The sequence below is a fragment of the Triticum dicoccoides genome, chromosome 1A (genome assembly GCF_002162155.2).
Source record: "Triticum dicoccoides isolate Atlit2015 ecotype Zavitan chromosome 1A, WEW_v2.0, whole genome shotgun sequence".
Lineage (NCBI taxonomy): Eukaryota > Viridiplantae > Streptophyta > Magnoliopsida > Poales > Poaceae > Triticum > Triticum dicoccoides.
In genome coordinates this window covers 64,366,435-64,379,558 of record NC_041380.1, presented here as the reverse complement: position 1 = coordinate 64,379,558, position 13,124 = coordinate 64,366,435, and the positions used below count along the sequence as shown (strand labels likewise).

At 44.3% G+C, this 13,124-nt stretch overlaps 1 protein-coding gene and 1 long non-coding RNA gene across 10 annotated transcripts in view; one reads left to right on the top strand and one right to left on the bottom strand.

Moving 5' to 3' along the window:
• The window catches only part of LOC119363291, a 7,319-nt gene extending 4,510 nt beyond the window's left edge, over nucleotides 1-2,809 (top strand). For 2 of the 5 annotated variants that reach the window (XR_005173899.1, XR_005173892.1), the window contains one exon: nucleotides 1,519-2,082. This is a non-coding gene — a long non-coding RNA (uncharacterized LOC119363291). Of the gene's footprint in view, nucleotides 1-1,135; nucleotides 1,168-1,518; nucleotides 2,083-2,211 lie in introns of those variants that run through there. The other 3 variants (XR_005173898.1, XR_005173896.1, XR_005173897.1) reach the window with 3 other exon arrangements.
• Nucleotides 1-9,636, bottom strand: part of LOC119363260 (protein RCC2-like) — a 16,139-nt gene extending 6,503 nt beyond the window's left edge. The window contains exons 1-17 of one of the 5 annotated variants that reach the window (XM_037628585.1): nucleotides 9,334-9,636; nucleotides 9,041-9,102; nucleotides 8,908-8,975; nucleotides 8,616-8,737; nucleotides 8,161-8,266; nucleotides 7,931-7,982; nucleotides 7,733-7,850; nucleotides 7,613-7,643; nucleotides 7,416-7,439; nucleotides 7,201-7,328; nucleotides 5,840-5,921; nucleotides 5,575-5,694; nucleotides 5,414-5,467; nucleotides 5,259-5,328; nucleotides 4,618-4,657; nucleotides 4,352-4,444; nucleotides 3,794-3,849 (exon numbers count right to left, since the gene is read on the bottom strand). In XM_037628585.1, coding sequence (XP_037484482.1) covers nucleotides 3,803-3,849; nucleotides 4,352-4,444; nucleotides 4,618-4,657; nucleotides 5,259-5,328; nucleotides 5,414-5,467; nucleotides 5,575-5,694; nucleotides 5,840-5,921; nucleotides 7,201-7,328; nucleotides 7,416-7,439; nucleotides 7,613-7,643; nucleotides 7,733-7,850; nucleotides 7,931-7,982; nucleotides 8,161-8,266; nucleotides 8,616-8,737; nucleotides 8,908-8,975; nucleotides 9,041-9,102; nucleotides 9,334-9,544 — 1,428 coding nt within the window. In that variant the 5' untranslated portion in view covers nucleotides 9,545-9,636 and the 3' untranslated portion in view covers nucleotides 3,794-3,802. The remainder of the gene's footprint in view (nucleotides 1-3,793; nucleotides 3,850-4,351; nucleotides 4,445-4,617; nucleotides 4,658-5,258; nucleotides 5,329-5,413; nucleotides 5,468-5,574; nucleotides 5,695-5,839; nucleotides 5,922-7,200; nucleotides 7,329-7,415; nucleotides 7,440-7,612; nucleotides 7,644-7,732; nucleotides 7,851-7,930; nucleotides 7,983-8,160; nucleotides 8,267-8,615; nucleotides 8,738-8,907; nucleotides 8,976-9,040; nucleotides 9,103-9,333) is intronic. The other 4 variants (XM_037628578.1, XM_037628591.1, XM_037628596.1 and 1 more) reach the window with 4 other exon arrangements.
• Between the last annotated feature and the right edge of the window lie 3,488 nt (nucleotides 9,637-13,124).

Sequence of the window (13,124 nt, the reverse complement as noted above, 5' to 3'; positions counted from 1 at the left end):
GCCGGTCGTGGCCATGAGCCACTTCCCCGCCTCCCCTTTCCCCCGGTCGATGTATGGCCGCGGCCCTTCTCGAGTCAGGTTTGCCGCCGGCTGCTCTAGAGGTGGTTGGGGTCCCGGATCTGGGCAAGTTGTGGCCTTTGGTGGCTCTCGGGGTGGTTTCATGGCAGTGCGGCGGCCCTGGCCGTGGGAGCCGAGTTGGTCGTGGGCGGATTGCACGGCTCGGCTACAGACAGGCAACCATGGCCGCTCGGGCGGCATGGCTGCGGGTGGTTGGCGGACTGGGGTTACGGCGGAGGGGTTGAAGCACCGTGGTCCATCACCTACCCAGTCCGTGCACTGGTTGGTGATGGCGTCCGTGGACGACGTGTTCCTCCTTGCAGGCTCCGTCGTGGTGCTTCTACTCCTTCCGTCTTACTCCGGGTGAAAACTTGATCTTCGGATCGGACAGGGACGATGTTCGTGGTCGTGCCCTTCCTGGAGGCACCGTCTTGGAGTCCTCGGTCCGACGTGTCCGTCGCACATCCTCCCAGACGATCGCTCCTCATGGTGGTAGTCTCCATAGGCTCTAAGCGGATCTGTTTTGCACATCTTATAGGTGCTTCATAGTTGTTGAGGTTGTGTGTCGGTGCCCGGCATTCGTGTATCTTGCCTTGGCTGTGTGTGGCGTGCGTTTGTATCGGATGCTTCGATGTTGTGTTGGTGCTTTATAATATAAATAAAGGGGGGAAACCCTTTTTCGTAAATTTGATTGTGCCCAAGGATACATTGATTTGCATACAATTCTTCAAACAATTGTAGACCAAGGATACAATTGATGAAAATCTTCAGAAAACTGCAAGACATGCTTTTTGAAGAAAGAAGTTAAGAAGATTAGTCACTGCCACAACATGTGTTCAGAAAAATACAACTTCGCTGACACCTGTTGTCTATAAAATTGAGCTCACCATGATTAATTCCTTTCTTTCAAGTCGATAGTCTGTTCAAAAATATGATTCAGCATATAAAAGCATAGTTTTACTATTCTGTTGCTTTCCTTTTTTTGTATGATATGGTAGATTGTTAATTTGGGTCTCGCTCATACACATTATCTCTTTCCCTATCTGTGATATCTAATTTAGACCATGTTATTCCACAGGTAATACAAAAGCATTGTATTTGCTTGGTCCAGTATGTCAGCCTACCTCGCTCACTTTCCTTTTAAAACACTCAAATTTGGTGACTGAAACTTGGATGTGCAAAACATTCTGCTTTGTTTACATTTAGGAATAACCTTGTTGTCTATGCTACCTTCACTGGTGGTTCACAGCACCAATCCTCACATATGCTCCTGCACACAACTGTTCTATTTGAAAATGCTTTTCATGATTTCTTCTTCATGCCTGCCCAGCTATCAGGCTCCTTATTTTGGTTTCACTTACAGTGCTGTTTATTTTCATTTAGGAGCTCATTTCTTATGATCTCATTTGTATATACCCTTAATCAGCCAATTGATTGATTGCACTTCCTTTTATTGCTCAGATAAGGCTGCACGGCGCCACCACGCCCGCTCAAGACGACTGTGGCCGGGTATCGAGCCGCCAACACTGGTCTTATATTCCTTATGTGATCGTGCTTCTCTGTCCCGAGGTCACCCGGGTCCGATGTGCCAAAAAGGACAGCAAGGGAACAACAACACGTCCTTCCCCTCTTCACCAAGATAATCTCACCCGTCTTGCTTCACTTTTGCAACGGGCAGTCGTTGCTGCCACATGGAGCTCTAGAGTAGTCAGTCTAGATTCAACTAGAGTTGCAAGTGTACCATTGTCCAGTATAGCTACCTTTTCTGATAGATTTTAGACTTCTTATCCTGTATTAGTTTAACGGCTGGCTAACTTTTGTTTCTTGTCATGTTGCTATCCAGTGTTAATTTATCTGTCCACCAAGTTTTAGAGGTATATCATGAATAGTCTTCTTTATTTTTTGTGATTCACAGGCCATAGCTTAGCTTCCGTGCAGTAAATTTTGTGAACAATGCAGCATTTCTCTTATCATGTCTCGTGTATAAATATTTCATTGGTAAGAATTGTGCTACCATGCCTTACATCTAGATATATCCATACCTGCGACAAGTAATTCGGAACGGAGGGAGTAGATCATAACTCTTGGATGCAACATTTTTCACATTCTTTTACATTAGAAATTTATCTTACGGTATTATGTTTATTTTTTCAGAACCAAAGACCCTGGACAGGAGCCATTTGCTTTCAACATTGGCAAGGGTTCAATGATCAAAAGTGATCCTCTTTGCTCGTGGGCGCGCAATGGGAGCGCGGCGCACAATCTCCGCCTGCTCTAGGACACTACATGCGGCACAGTCACGTTGGCCTCGGCGGCAGGCACCACAACGACAGCGAGCGGGGATTTTCCATCGTTCAGATGCTAGCGTTCCAGTTCCGCACCCCTTCCATGTGTGTGCTCCAGTTTATGCCCTGCATTGTGCCCTTCATCCCGCAAACCCCTGGCGTTTACAACAAGGACTGCTACTTCTTCTGCGATGCTCGCGACGTGGGCCGTGTTGAGGACTAATAAGATGGCGAAGGAGCAGCTTCTCAAGAAGGCGATGATGAAGGTGAGCGTCGGCTCATTGGGCAACGGAGAGCGGTGAGGATGCGAAGGCGGATGCGATGCAATACAACGGCATGGTGGAGAGGAGTATCTTGTAGAGACATAATGTTAAGATTGCTTGTTTATTTGTTGAGTTTGATTACCATTTGTATATGCACTTGTCCTATCAACTGCAAAGAAAGCCACTCAAAGGGGCACTTCCTTACCTTGCCTTTTTATTCAAAAGTTGTAAAAAGAAAAAGAAAAGGTGCGGCCACCTATCTAACACCGCCTAGGAACGCCCCAAGCGGCGCATGAGATCTGCGATAAGTTGCCCAAACCTTAGAAGAAACGGGCTGACCAACGTATTGGCCACATAACGACAAGCTATTCGAGTGAGTGAGAACAGGATGCAGAATTTCATGCATCTTAAGTGCTGGTGCTCGACATAGTGGCCACGGAAGAAGGAAATTTAAAAACCAAAATGCAGCAAACGATCGACTAATTGTTGAGCTGAAAGCATGGCAGTGGAGAACATCTCAATTTATCAACATCTCTGTTCCGAAAGCGTTAGGATCAACATTAGGAGGAGAGATACTTGAAAGTCAAAACCAGCCACCTGAATCTATGGCGGTCACTGCTGCATAGATAAATAATTCTATTGTGAACAGGCCAAAACTAATAATGACCAACAACCTACTCGATATTTTCATTTTTCTCCTGGCTCCTGTGATTTTCTTAACCCAAAACTAAGCTAAAGTTGGGCCAGCTTGAACTACGCTTGACAAATCGTGGCACAAGGGGATTAATGGGCTATTCAGCATGGTAACCTGTGCATCATGTACATGCTATAAAGATGTAACAGCAGAATTTGCAATTCATACTTCCCTAGATTTCTTCTACGATCCCTCTGGTGCTGTTTTAAGAAGTTTTTAACCTTCACATGTGGAGAAGCTGACACACATAAGGCCACAATCATACCAGTTCCAAACTCTACAGACTAAAACTAAGCACCGAATAACTATTGACAGGATATCTAATTAATTTTATTGGACAACGGTATACAAAAAAAGTTATGAGCAAGGAACAAATTCAGCAAGACCATACTAGAAATCTAGACCTGTAGACCATATACTAGTAAAACGTCCCCACCCATGTTACGAGCACACAAAATTGAGTATTAACAAGTTTTCATGGGGTTACTGCTTACCAGGCTGTTTTAAGTGGTATAATCAAGATGCCATTTTGTAGACCGGATATTGCAGACTGCAGCACATGTGTGAATCAGTAAATTTGAACCAGAAATTGGCGTGCAGTGATGTCGTTAAATTGCTTCCCTATGAATATGTGATGGCATGGTTGTACACTGGAGGTGCAAGAATATATGTGCTACTGCACATTTGCTGATTTACAAATGCGCTTGCTAATTTATAATTGTTGGTTTCTGCTACTATACACTACACTATATATCAATTTCAAATTTTTATCCTTCTTGTTAGTTGCTTCCTTTTGCAGTTTAGAACTTCTGAATTTCGTGATAAATCTCCAAGTCATGATTTCACTATCATCCTTTTAGCATTTAATATTCAATATTGTTTTGTATTTAACTATTTAATCTCATATTACGTCAAAATTTTGAGATACATGCATCATATATGTTTTGATGATGTCTGAATATAAATATATAAACCGAGAACTTAAATAGGGAAACTGGCTACAAGAATGATTACTGTACAATTGATACAAGGGGAGGTGACCTGGCAAGTACCTGTTTCGTCGATTGCGGCATGTTGGCTCGTCTTTCGTTTTTGTTTTTCTTTAATGTCACGGCGCGGAAGAAAATAGAGCTTTTTCGTATTCTCTAAAAAGCCGAGTAACAGTTAGCTAGTTTCAATATCTTGAGCAAGGATAATCGTTTCCTTTGCAACAGATCAAGCAAGACTAGAATGATATTGGCCCATCAAATTTCCAAGTTCACAGACAAATGAAATTTTAATAATTGTCATCGTAAAAATACATAAGAGAAATGCACACCTTGAAAGAGAGCATCAATATCACCATCAAAATTATCCAGCTGCGACAAAAGTAATAATACATGTATTGGACACTAGGTAATAGAAGGCCGTACAGAACATCCATATTATGGGGTACAGTTAACTAGTATGTCCTGTTGAGTACTCTACTGTTCTCGTAAAAAGAAGGTAGTAAGTAAACTAGTCGCATTCCTGGGTGTAGAAACATGTTATTGTCAATCTAAGCACTACAAGATGTGACAACTTGACAACCAAAGAGAAGAGGGAGGCAGGTATTATGAGTAAATGACACTTTTTAAATTGACAAACAATTTCTCAAAAAAGGTTTATGGATCAATAACTCCAAGACATTTTTGTTTCACTGTTACCTCCTAAAAGTTAACTCCTCATCATTAGCATGTGCCTGTGATTAATCACCTGGCTCTGTTACTAATATTGATATGCTTTGAGTAGTTGGTTTAGGAGATGTTTAATGCATGTTAACACACATAGCTCACTACACTACCCAAAGTCATGCTGCTGATTTATTCAACCCGTATCTTTTGTTTTGCACAAATATTTTTAATAAATTGCATTAAATCTTTACCCTGTCAGTAACTTCAAGCGAGTAAACAGCTCGTGCATGAAATCCCAGTTAGTTACCTGGTCAAGCTTACCACCAACATTTGCCCTGTCTACAACAATCAGAGACATCCCAACTCCACAACCAACACTGCAGAATTGTTCTGAGCTTAGTATAGAATAATAGTATGAATAGAGGATGCCACAACATTTACATGTTGATTTCGTGCAATTACCTTGTAACATGCATTCCTTCAAGAATGTCAACCTTTTTAGGATTTACAGATGACCTGTATATAATGCATAACAATAACTGGTCAGAGAAGTTAAATGGTTGAAATCTCGAAGGTTGCAAGACTTGTATTTCACATGGTATTAGCATTTTAAATAGATGTACTTTTGTGTAGGGCCATAACCAAGCTCTCCATATTCAGAAAGACCCCAACTTATGCAAGAATCCTCTGCACCAACAATATGGTGCATGTCGCCAGAAGCCATGCAGCAGATGTTCCAACCGCTGAAGCAAACAAATCATCTATTAAAATGATAAGTGAGGATAATAGTATTTCAACAGGAAGCTTATTATCAGAATAGCTAAACAGCAGAGTGTAGCCATCTAAGACACTGCTCATCACTATGGTATTTCACAGTTTGTAAGGAACCTTAAATCTCTAACTGGCTTTGGATACATGCACTCATCGCCCCAGTTCTTCAACTTTCCCCACACATACAGCTGCCCACGACCTAAAATCAAACCAATGGACCAACATTTAATTAAAATATAGCAGTTCTAAATATTGCAACACAATCAACAGAACATCAATCTGACTGAAAGAGTGCAAAGGTATAACGACAATACTATTTTCCAAACATATGCGGTATGAGATCTACTTGCAGATGAAAAATAGGATGATTCAGGAATCATGGCTTATGCCTCCTTTTGTAATGCAACTAAACCCAAACATCATAAATAGTCAATAAAAAATAAAGACTATTGTTCTTCCTTAGTTTAGATAATTATTTGCCCAGAGTGGTATGCCCATCCTAAAACAGGACAATCTGATTTGATGCTCACAACGTCAAGTGACCAGATATTTCCATGAATAGTCTTGCTCTACAAAATGCTCAGTGCAATAAAAAACCTGCTAAAGTATTTGATTTACATATCTGAAAACACATATCACTGCATCTTCAGCCACATCTAGACCCTCTGTCTATAGCACCCCACTTTAATGATAAAAAGCTGCTCTTACACTCCATCCGTCCTAGTTTGCATGGCGTCCTTGTCTTTTGTGATTTAATTAGACCAATAATAATAAGTAATGTGCCATAAAAACTATACCATTGAAACCTTTTTTCGTGATGGTACATCTTTTCTGGCACATAATCTACATTTCATTGGTCAAAGTTAAACACTAACACACATGGGCACCATGTAAATTAGGATGGAGGGAGTAGGAAATTATGTATGGGCAGTATGACAGGAAAACGAAAATGATTGTGAACATTTACACGATGTTTTCCTTCAACTGAAATAATTTAAGAGCAATATTATCAGAAAGTACCCAAGTTTTGAGCTCCTTTTCAAGTAGTAACGCGCACAGAAGCATACACTTAAAAGGCAACAACGTTTGACAACTTTTAGGCATATGTATGCAAACACAGAGAAAATGCTAACATATGATACAATAATGTTTGTCAGGCTTGAGAGGTTTGGTCTTCAACAGGCTAAGTTCCATTGCTAACTCAATTGTCCTATGCCATCTGACTTGGATGTTTGAATTGTATAATCAGCTCACCAAGACATGCAACACAAACATAACTAAAACATCAACTTAAGGTGCAAGGTAAACTAATCACAAGAGCTGCTTGATCCATATGGGACCCTCGGCCAAACTATATTCTCAAAACTATCTTTTTCTAGTATATTTTGTCATATAGCCCAAGCAATAAACTCCTGTGGTAATTTTATCCCAGAGTGCATGATAAAATAGCAAGTGCATCAGATATATACGCATCATACCACCGGCAGTGCACGCAGAACTTGCAGAACCAGCTGAGATAATATCACTGGGAGATAGCATATTGTTCTTTTGAAATATTTCAACGAGGCGTGGTTGCCACTCATCTTTCTGTTCATTGTGACCCAACCTACATCGTAAGAAAGTGGACAGATGAACAATGTAAGATACATCATGAATACAGTGAGATACACCATACATGACAAGAATAAGTTACCTTCCATATCCACCAAAACCCCAGCTGGTAAAACATAAAAAGGAACCATGTGAGAGAATATAAATGTGACATGAAGGAATCATATTAATGTATGCAGAAAGGGACTTTTATACAACATGTATAGAGACACTAGTTAGTCAACTATCTGGATTGTAAGTTTGTAAAATTGTCAAACAAATGGTGGAGAAGGAACATACGTGTAAACAAAGCCACTTGAATCAACTGCAACTGCAACATCCAAGTATAGCAAAGGTTTTAGTATCAGTGCTGATCCTCAAGACTCAAATTAACAAGAAAAAGAAAGAAAGGAAAAGAACCTGTATGATTTGTTCCACAGGCAACTTTGACAACGGTCTTCCCAGATAATGCAGCTATTGCCCTGGGGTGTGGCTGGGGATCATATGTTAGCCTTACCGATGATGCATTGGCATTATACTGTAACATCATAAACCAAATCACAATTACTGATGGTAGCAAATTTAGTAGGTGTGATTGTTAACAGAGTAGCAATCAACCTCATTGTCGCTTCCATGACCAAGTTGGCCGTACTGGGGAAGACCTGCTGTACTGAATAGAACAGAAGAATAAAATACATATTCAAAAAATTGATGAACAAGAACAAAACCACTAAATACAGCCAAAGAAGATAATGTTATCATGAGAAGATGATCAAAGCCTTTTGCTTATTCTGAAAGAGGAAAGAGGTTGCTAATCTTTAAGTTTCATAGTTTCAGCAAGGCCATACAGTATGGAAGAGCCCTCAACTGATGACAGCCAGACAGTAAATTCAGCACCACAAACAGCATTAGTTGCTTTGGTAACAAGGCAGGGGACTGGCAACACCTTAGTTCCTGCACCAAATTTAGAACAACACGTAGTCAGGGACAACACAAAATAACAGCAATGTTAGAACCCAACGGGAAAATGAGCTTCCCATATGGTCAAATTCCCATGAAATTGTAAAAACTACCCCATCGTCCTGAACAATATAAGTTCTGTATGCACATGGCATAAATATTTTTATTGGTTTCGTTATCACCCAGACAGGTAGATTCCAAGAACAGGTAACATCGTAACAGAACACAACTGTAGATTATAGTACTAACAAAATGGTATTTCCGCACACCAGTTGTATTTGTTGCACTTCTAGTTGTGTCATCTATCAATCATAAAAATAAAGGAAAAGGTGAGGGAGTCAACCACTCCTTAGTGAACCAGTCCCCAACTGGCCATGTCTGTTGTCACCAAATGCAAAGGACTTCCCTTCATCAGTTACGACCACGGTATGATTTCTTCCAACACCTGCTGCGATTATGTTGTATCTGCAGAATTGACAAGTGCTGATTAGCATTTAGAAACATGTCGAGAAAACATATAACACCGTTGGACCATTCAGTTCAAGTATGTTGGATGGTACATATTCATGGGTTCAGCAATACCATACACACCTTTTTTTAAAACTAAAATGAAGGGCAATGCAGAGGAATCTCACTTTGATAGTTTAGAAACAACAGTTGGCAGGTTACGCAAGAGAGTGTCCCCATGCCCCAGCTGCCCCTTCTGCTAGAAATAACAGTGTTAAGTAAGAAACATAACAAAAATCAAGCATCCACGCATACTTATACCTCATTTCGACCCCATGAGAAGCAACGGCCGTCAGAACTCAGAGCAACACAGTGGCAAGCCGCTGGCAAAATGTAGGAATCAATTAGCAAAATCGATATGACCATAACCCGATTTTACTACTACTTGACAGCATTCAATAAACGCTATGAGCCTATGACCACCCACCAATCCAGGAATTTCGGCGCACAAACTGGGCGGGGTTCCCATGCCTCCTCATATTAGATGAAGAAATACAGTGGAGGAAAGTAAGGAACTCATCCTCGGACGCGGAGGAGGGGAGGAAGGAACTCACCGCAGCCGGAGGCGACGAAGCGGATGTCCACGCCCACGAGAGGGCGCAGCCGCGTGGGGGACACCAGGTTGCCTCTGCCCTGCACCCCGCCCTTCACCTTCCGGCCCATGATGTCGAAGCGCACCGTGCCGCAGTACAGCAGCTCCCTGCCCCCCGCCTCCGCCGCCTTCTCCTCGCCTTCCGCGGCGGCCGCGGCCGCTCTGGCCGGCATCCTCGCCGCGATTCCGACCGGAAACCCTAGTTTCGGTGGGGCGGAACGGAAGCAGAGAACTGTGGAAGCGAGTGGGGAAGAGGGTTTGAAACCGAGTGCGGCTCTGTAGAACGGAACTTGTTCGCCATTCGCGGGGTGTTCTGCCCTGCCGCAACGGCTGGCTTCGCTCCGCATGAAGCGACAGGCCCAAACTGACATGGACATGGCCCAGTCCACTGTAGTACGGGCCGAGATCGAAGCCCAGGCCCGTGACAACGTGGGGGTTCTCGCTGAAGGTTTTTCCTCCATCGCGTCATATTGGACCGACCCATTCGCGCCCACGTAGCTAGTAAAAAAAACACAGAAAATTACCCGCAAATTGCTTGTATTTATTTCAGGATTTCCAGCGATGCGTATTTAGTGGGAGGAGACGTTTCCGTCGACGACGAGGTGTCTATGATGACTTTGTAAATTTTAAAATGATATGACGGCTCAATCTTTCGAAGGTGCTCATAGGGGTAAGGTATGTGTGTATGCGTTTATAGGGGTGAGTATATGCGTATGTATATGAGCGCTTGTGGCTGTACTGATGTTAAAAAAAAACTCTAATTAATCTAAAAGAGCCTATTTACCGCTTTTTCTGTTTTATTCAGTTTCCTTCACGTTTTTTTGTTTTCTATTTTCTTCTTCATTTTCTTTCCATATTTTTTGCATTTGTTTCTTAAGTTTTTTCTTTTTTTCATTTCTTTTGTTTTCATTATTTGTTCTGGTTTTCATTCAACATTTTTTGTATATGCCAACAGCATTTTTCTAATACAAGTTTAACACTTTTTCAATACAAATTTAACATTTTTCTAATATGTGACATTTTTTCTATACATGTTTTCGACATTTTTCAAATGCTTGATTACATTTTTCAAATTCAAGATTAATATTTTTTGAATACATGGTCAACATTTTTCCTTTGGTTTATTTTGTTTCTTTTTTGGTTTTCATTTTTTGGTTATTCTTTTTTTAATTCTTCATTCTTATATACATGATCAACATTTTCAAACACTTGTTCAACATTTTTATATACATGAGTAACATGATCAATATTTTTTTCAAATACTTGTTTAACACTTTTTCAAATACTTGTGCAGACTTTTTTCAAATATTTGTTCAACATTTTTTTTAAAAATTGCATTATATATATTTAGAATATTTTAAAATATAAACAAAAGTAGAAAAAGAAAAAGAAAAGGCGTGAAGAAAAAAACTGAACAAAAAAGACTGGTGTTTCGCGCGTGCGTGGGCCAGCCCAACTAGTTGTTCGCTTCAGTGGGGGGTTCACTCCTGTCTCGTCCAAAATCCCAAATTAAGGAGTACTTCTTCCAAAGATCACTTTAATCTTTCAGGTTGTGACAAGTGGCGCGCTGCCAAGAAATTTTTCCTTTTTTTTGTAGATCTGTTTCTTGAAAACGTCTTATCTCTTAAGCCGTGCGTCCAAACCTGGAACCATTTTCACCGTTGGATTCCTCGAGTCGAGATCTTCAAACCTAGATCACATGTCGATAGGTTTTCACAAACATTTTTTTTCATGAAAAAATCACACTGGGAGCACGTCTTTTTGGTCCCTTTCCGAAAGCCATTTTCGAGAGGCACGTTCGTGACTCTGGCAGAAGGAAAAAGAAAAGACACGTTTTTCCGTTTTTGAGAGGTACGACCGTGCCTCTCGCGGAAGGTAAAAAGGGGTTATTTTTCATTTCCGCGAGGCGCTGTCGTTCCTCTCGCGGAAGCAAAATTGTGTCTCTCACGAAAGCAAAACCATGCCTCTTATGGAGCGATTTTTTTTCGAGAAGTAAGGTCGTGCCTCTAGTGAAAGCAAACCCGTGCCTCTTGCAAAAGAAAGTGTGTTTTCACATAATTTTTATAGTCAAAAAACTAAGAAAAACCGAAAAAGATAAAAAAAAACATCTAAAAAGAAGAAAATGCGTGTGAAAGAAACAAAACCGAATGCAGCATCCAGAGTGCGACACGTGGCGGCGGCTGAGAACGCGCCAAGTGGCACGCTATCAACCCACCCCCAAGTGACCCTTGGGAGGCTCCCTAACGATCGCTTCTCAGGGCATCTCCAGCCGTTGGCCCCCAGGAGGGGCAAAAAATCGCCCCCTGGGGGCGCACCGGCGCTAAACCGCGCACTGGGGGCGTGATGCCCCCCAGTTGCGGTCCCCCACGGGTTTTTAAAATGTTCAAATTCGGCGCAAACACAACGCAAACACGGGCGAGTTCGTTCAAATTTAAACATATTTTACAAAAAAGAAAAAAACTACCGCGGGCTATCCCCGCCGTCTCCCTCGCCGCCCGCCTCGCCGCCCGCCCACGCGGCTCTACATGCTGAGGAGGCTGTAGAACCGCGTGTAGTCACCGTCGTCGTCGTCGTCGTCGCCCCCGCCTACGCCTTCGCCGTCCCTGCTGCATCCCTCCCCCGGTTGGCGCGGCGGGTTGGACGGTCCGGGGGCGTCGTCGTCGTCGCTATCGAGGACGACAACACCGTCCTCGTCCTCGCTACCACGTTTGCGGGCGGCGATCTCCTCCAGGGCCCGGCGCTGCCGGACCATCTCCTCGCGCACGTAGTCGTCGCGCGACCATCGCATGGCGTCCTCGTCGGAGAAGCCGCGCCGGGCTATCTCCTCGTACTCCGGGGGAGGCTGGACTCCACCTTGGGCTCGACGAGGGCGCCGGAGCTGCGGGTATGCGCGCTGACAGGCGTGTCCCGGGGCTCCGGCTTGACGGGGCGGAGGTGGAGGCAGGGAGAGCCGCCGGACGAGGAGGAGGACACCCCGGATCTCCATGCGCCTCGGCGTCCAGGAGCTTCCCCGGCGGCCCCGGCGGCGTGAGAAGGACGAGGGAGCGGGGTACTCGAGGCGCGGCGTGTTGCCGCCCTCGATGTACTCGAGGACGAACTCCAACGTGCGCCCGGGCACGCCCCACCACCGACGTCGGCCGGCGGCGTTGAACCTGCCGGAGGGCACAACGCCGTTGGTGGCCTTGAGCTGCTCGTCGTGCCGGCGGCGGAAGTACGACTCCCAGATTGGGTTGTCGGGGACGTACCGGGGCCCCTCCTTCGTCGCACGCGACAGGGACGAGCAGATGCGTGCGATCTCTGCACGCCGCGCCGCGCCGGTGGGTACCAGGGGCACCGGCACGCCGCCGGCGCTGATCCTCCACGCCCCGGGCACACGCATGTCTGGCGGGACCGGGTACTCGGCCTCGAAAAGGAGGCGAGCCTCGTCCTCGTGCAGATGACGGCGCCTGAATCCGTTCGCCGCCACGCCGTCGCGTGGGAAACGCTCGGCCATGCTTTCTCAACTGGTGACGGCGAGAGAAGGAAAGGGGGAGAAATGAGCGCGTCGTCGGTGGATGATCGGGGTGAGTCTCTCCGGCGCGCTTGCAGCCGGCTTTTATAGGCGGAGACGCCGCGTGGTAGGCTTGGCCGGCGCGTTACGCGTGGCGTGATTGCATGGCGGCCAAGGGACGCATCGCCCAGCCTTCACTATGCCGCCCGTGAGGCATCAATGGAGGCTAACCGGCGCGGCAGCACGCGGCAGCTTTGGCATTG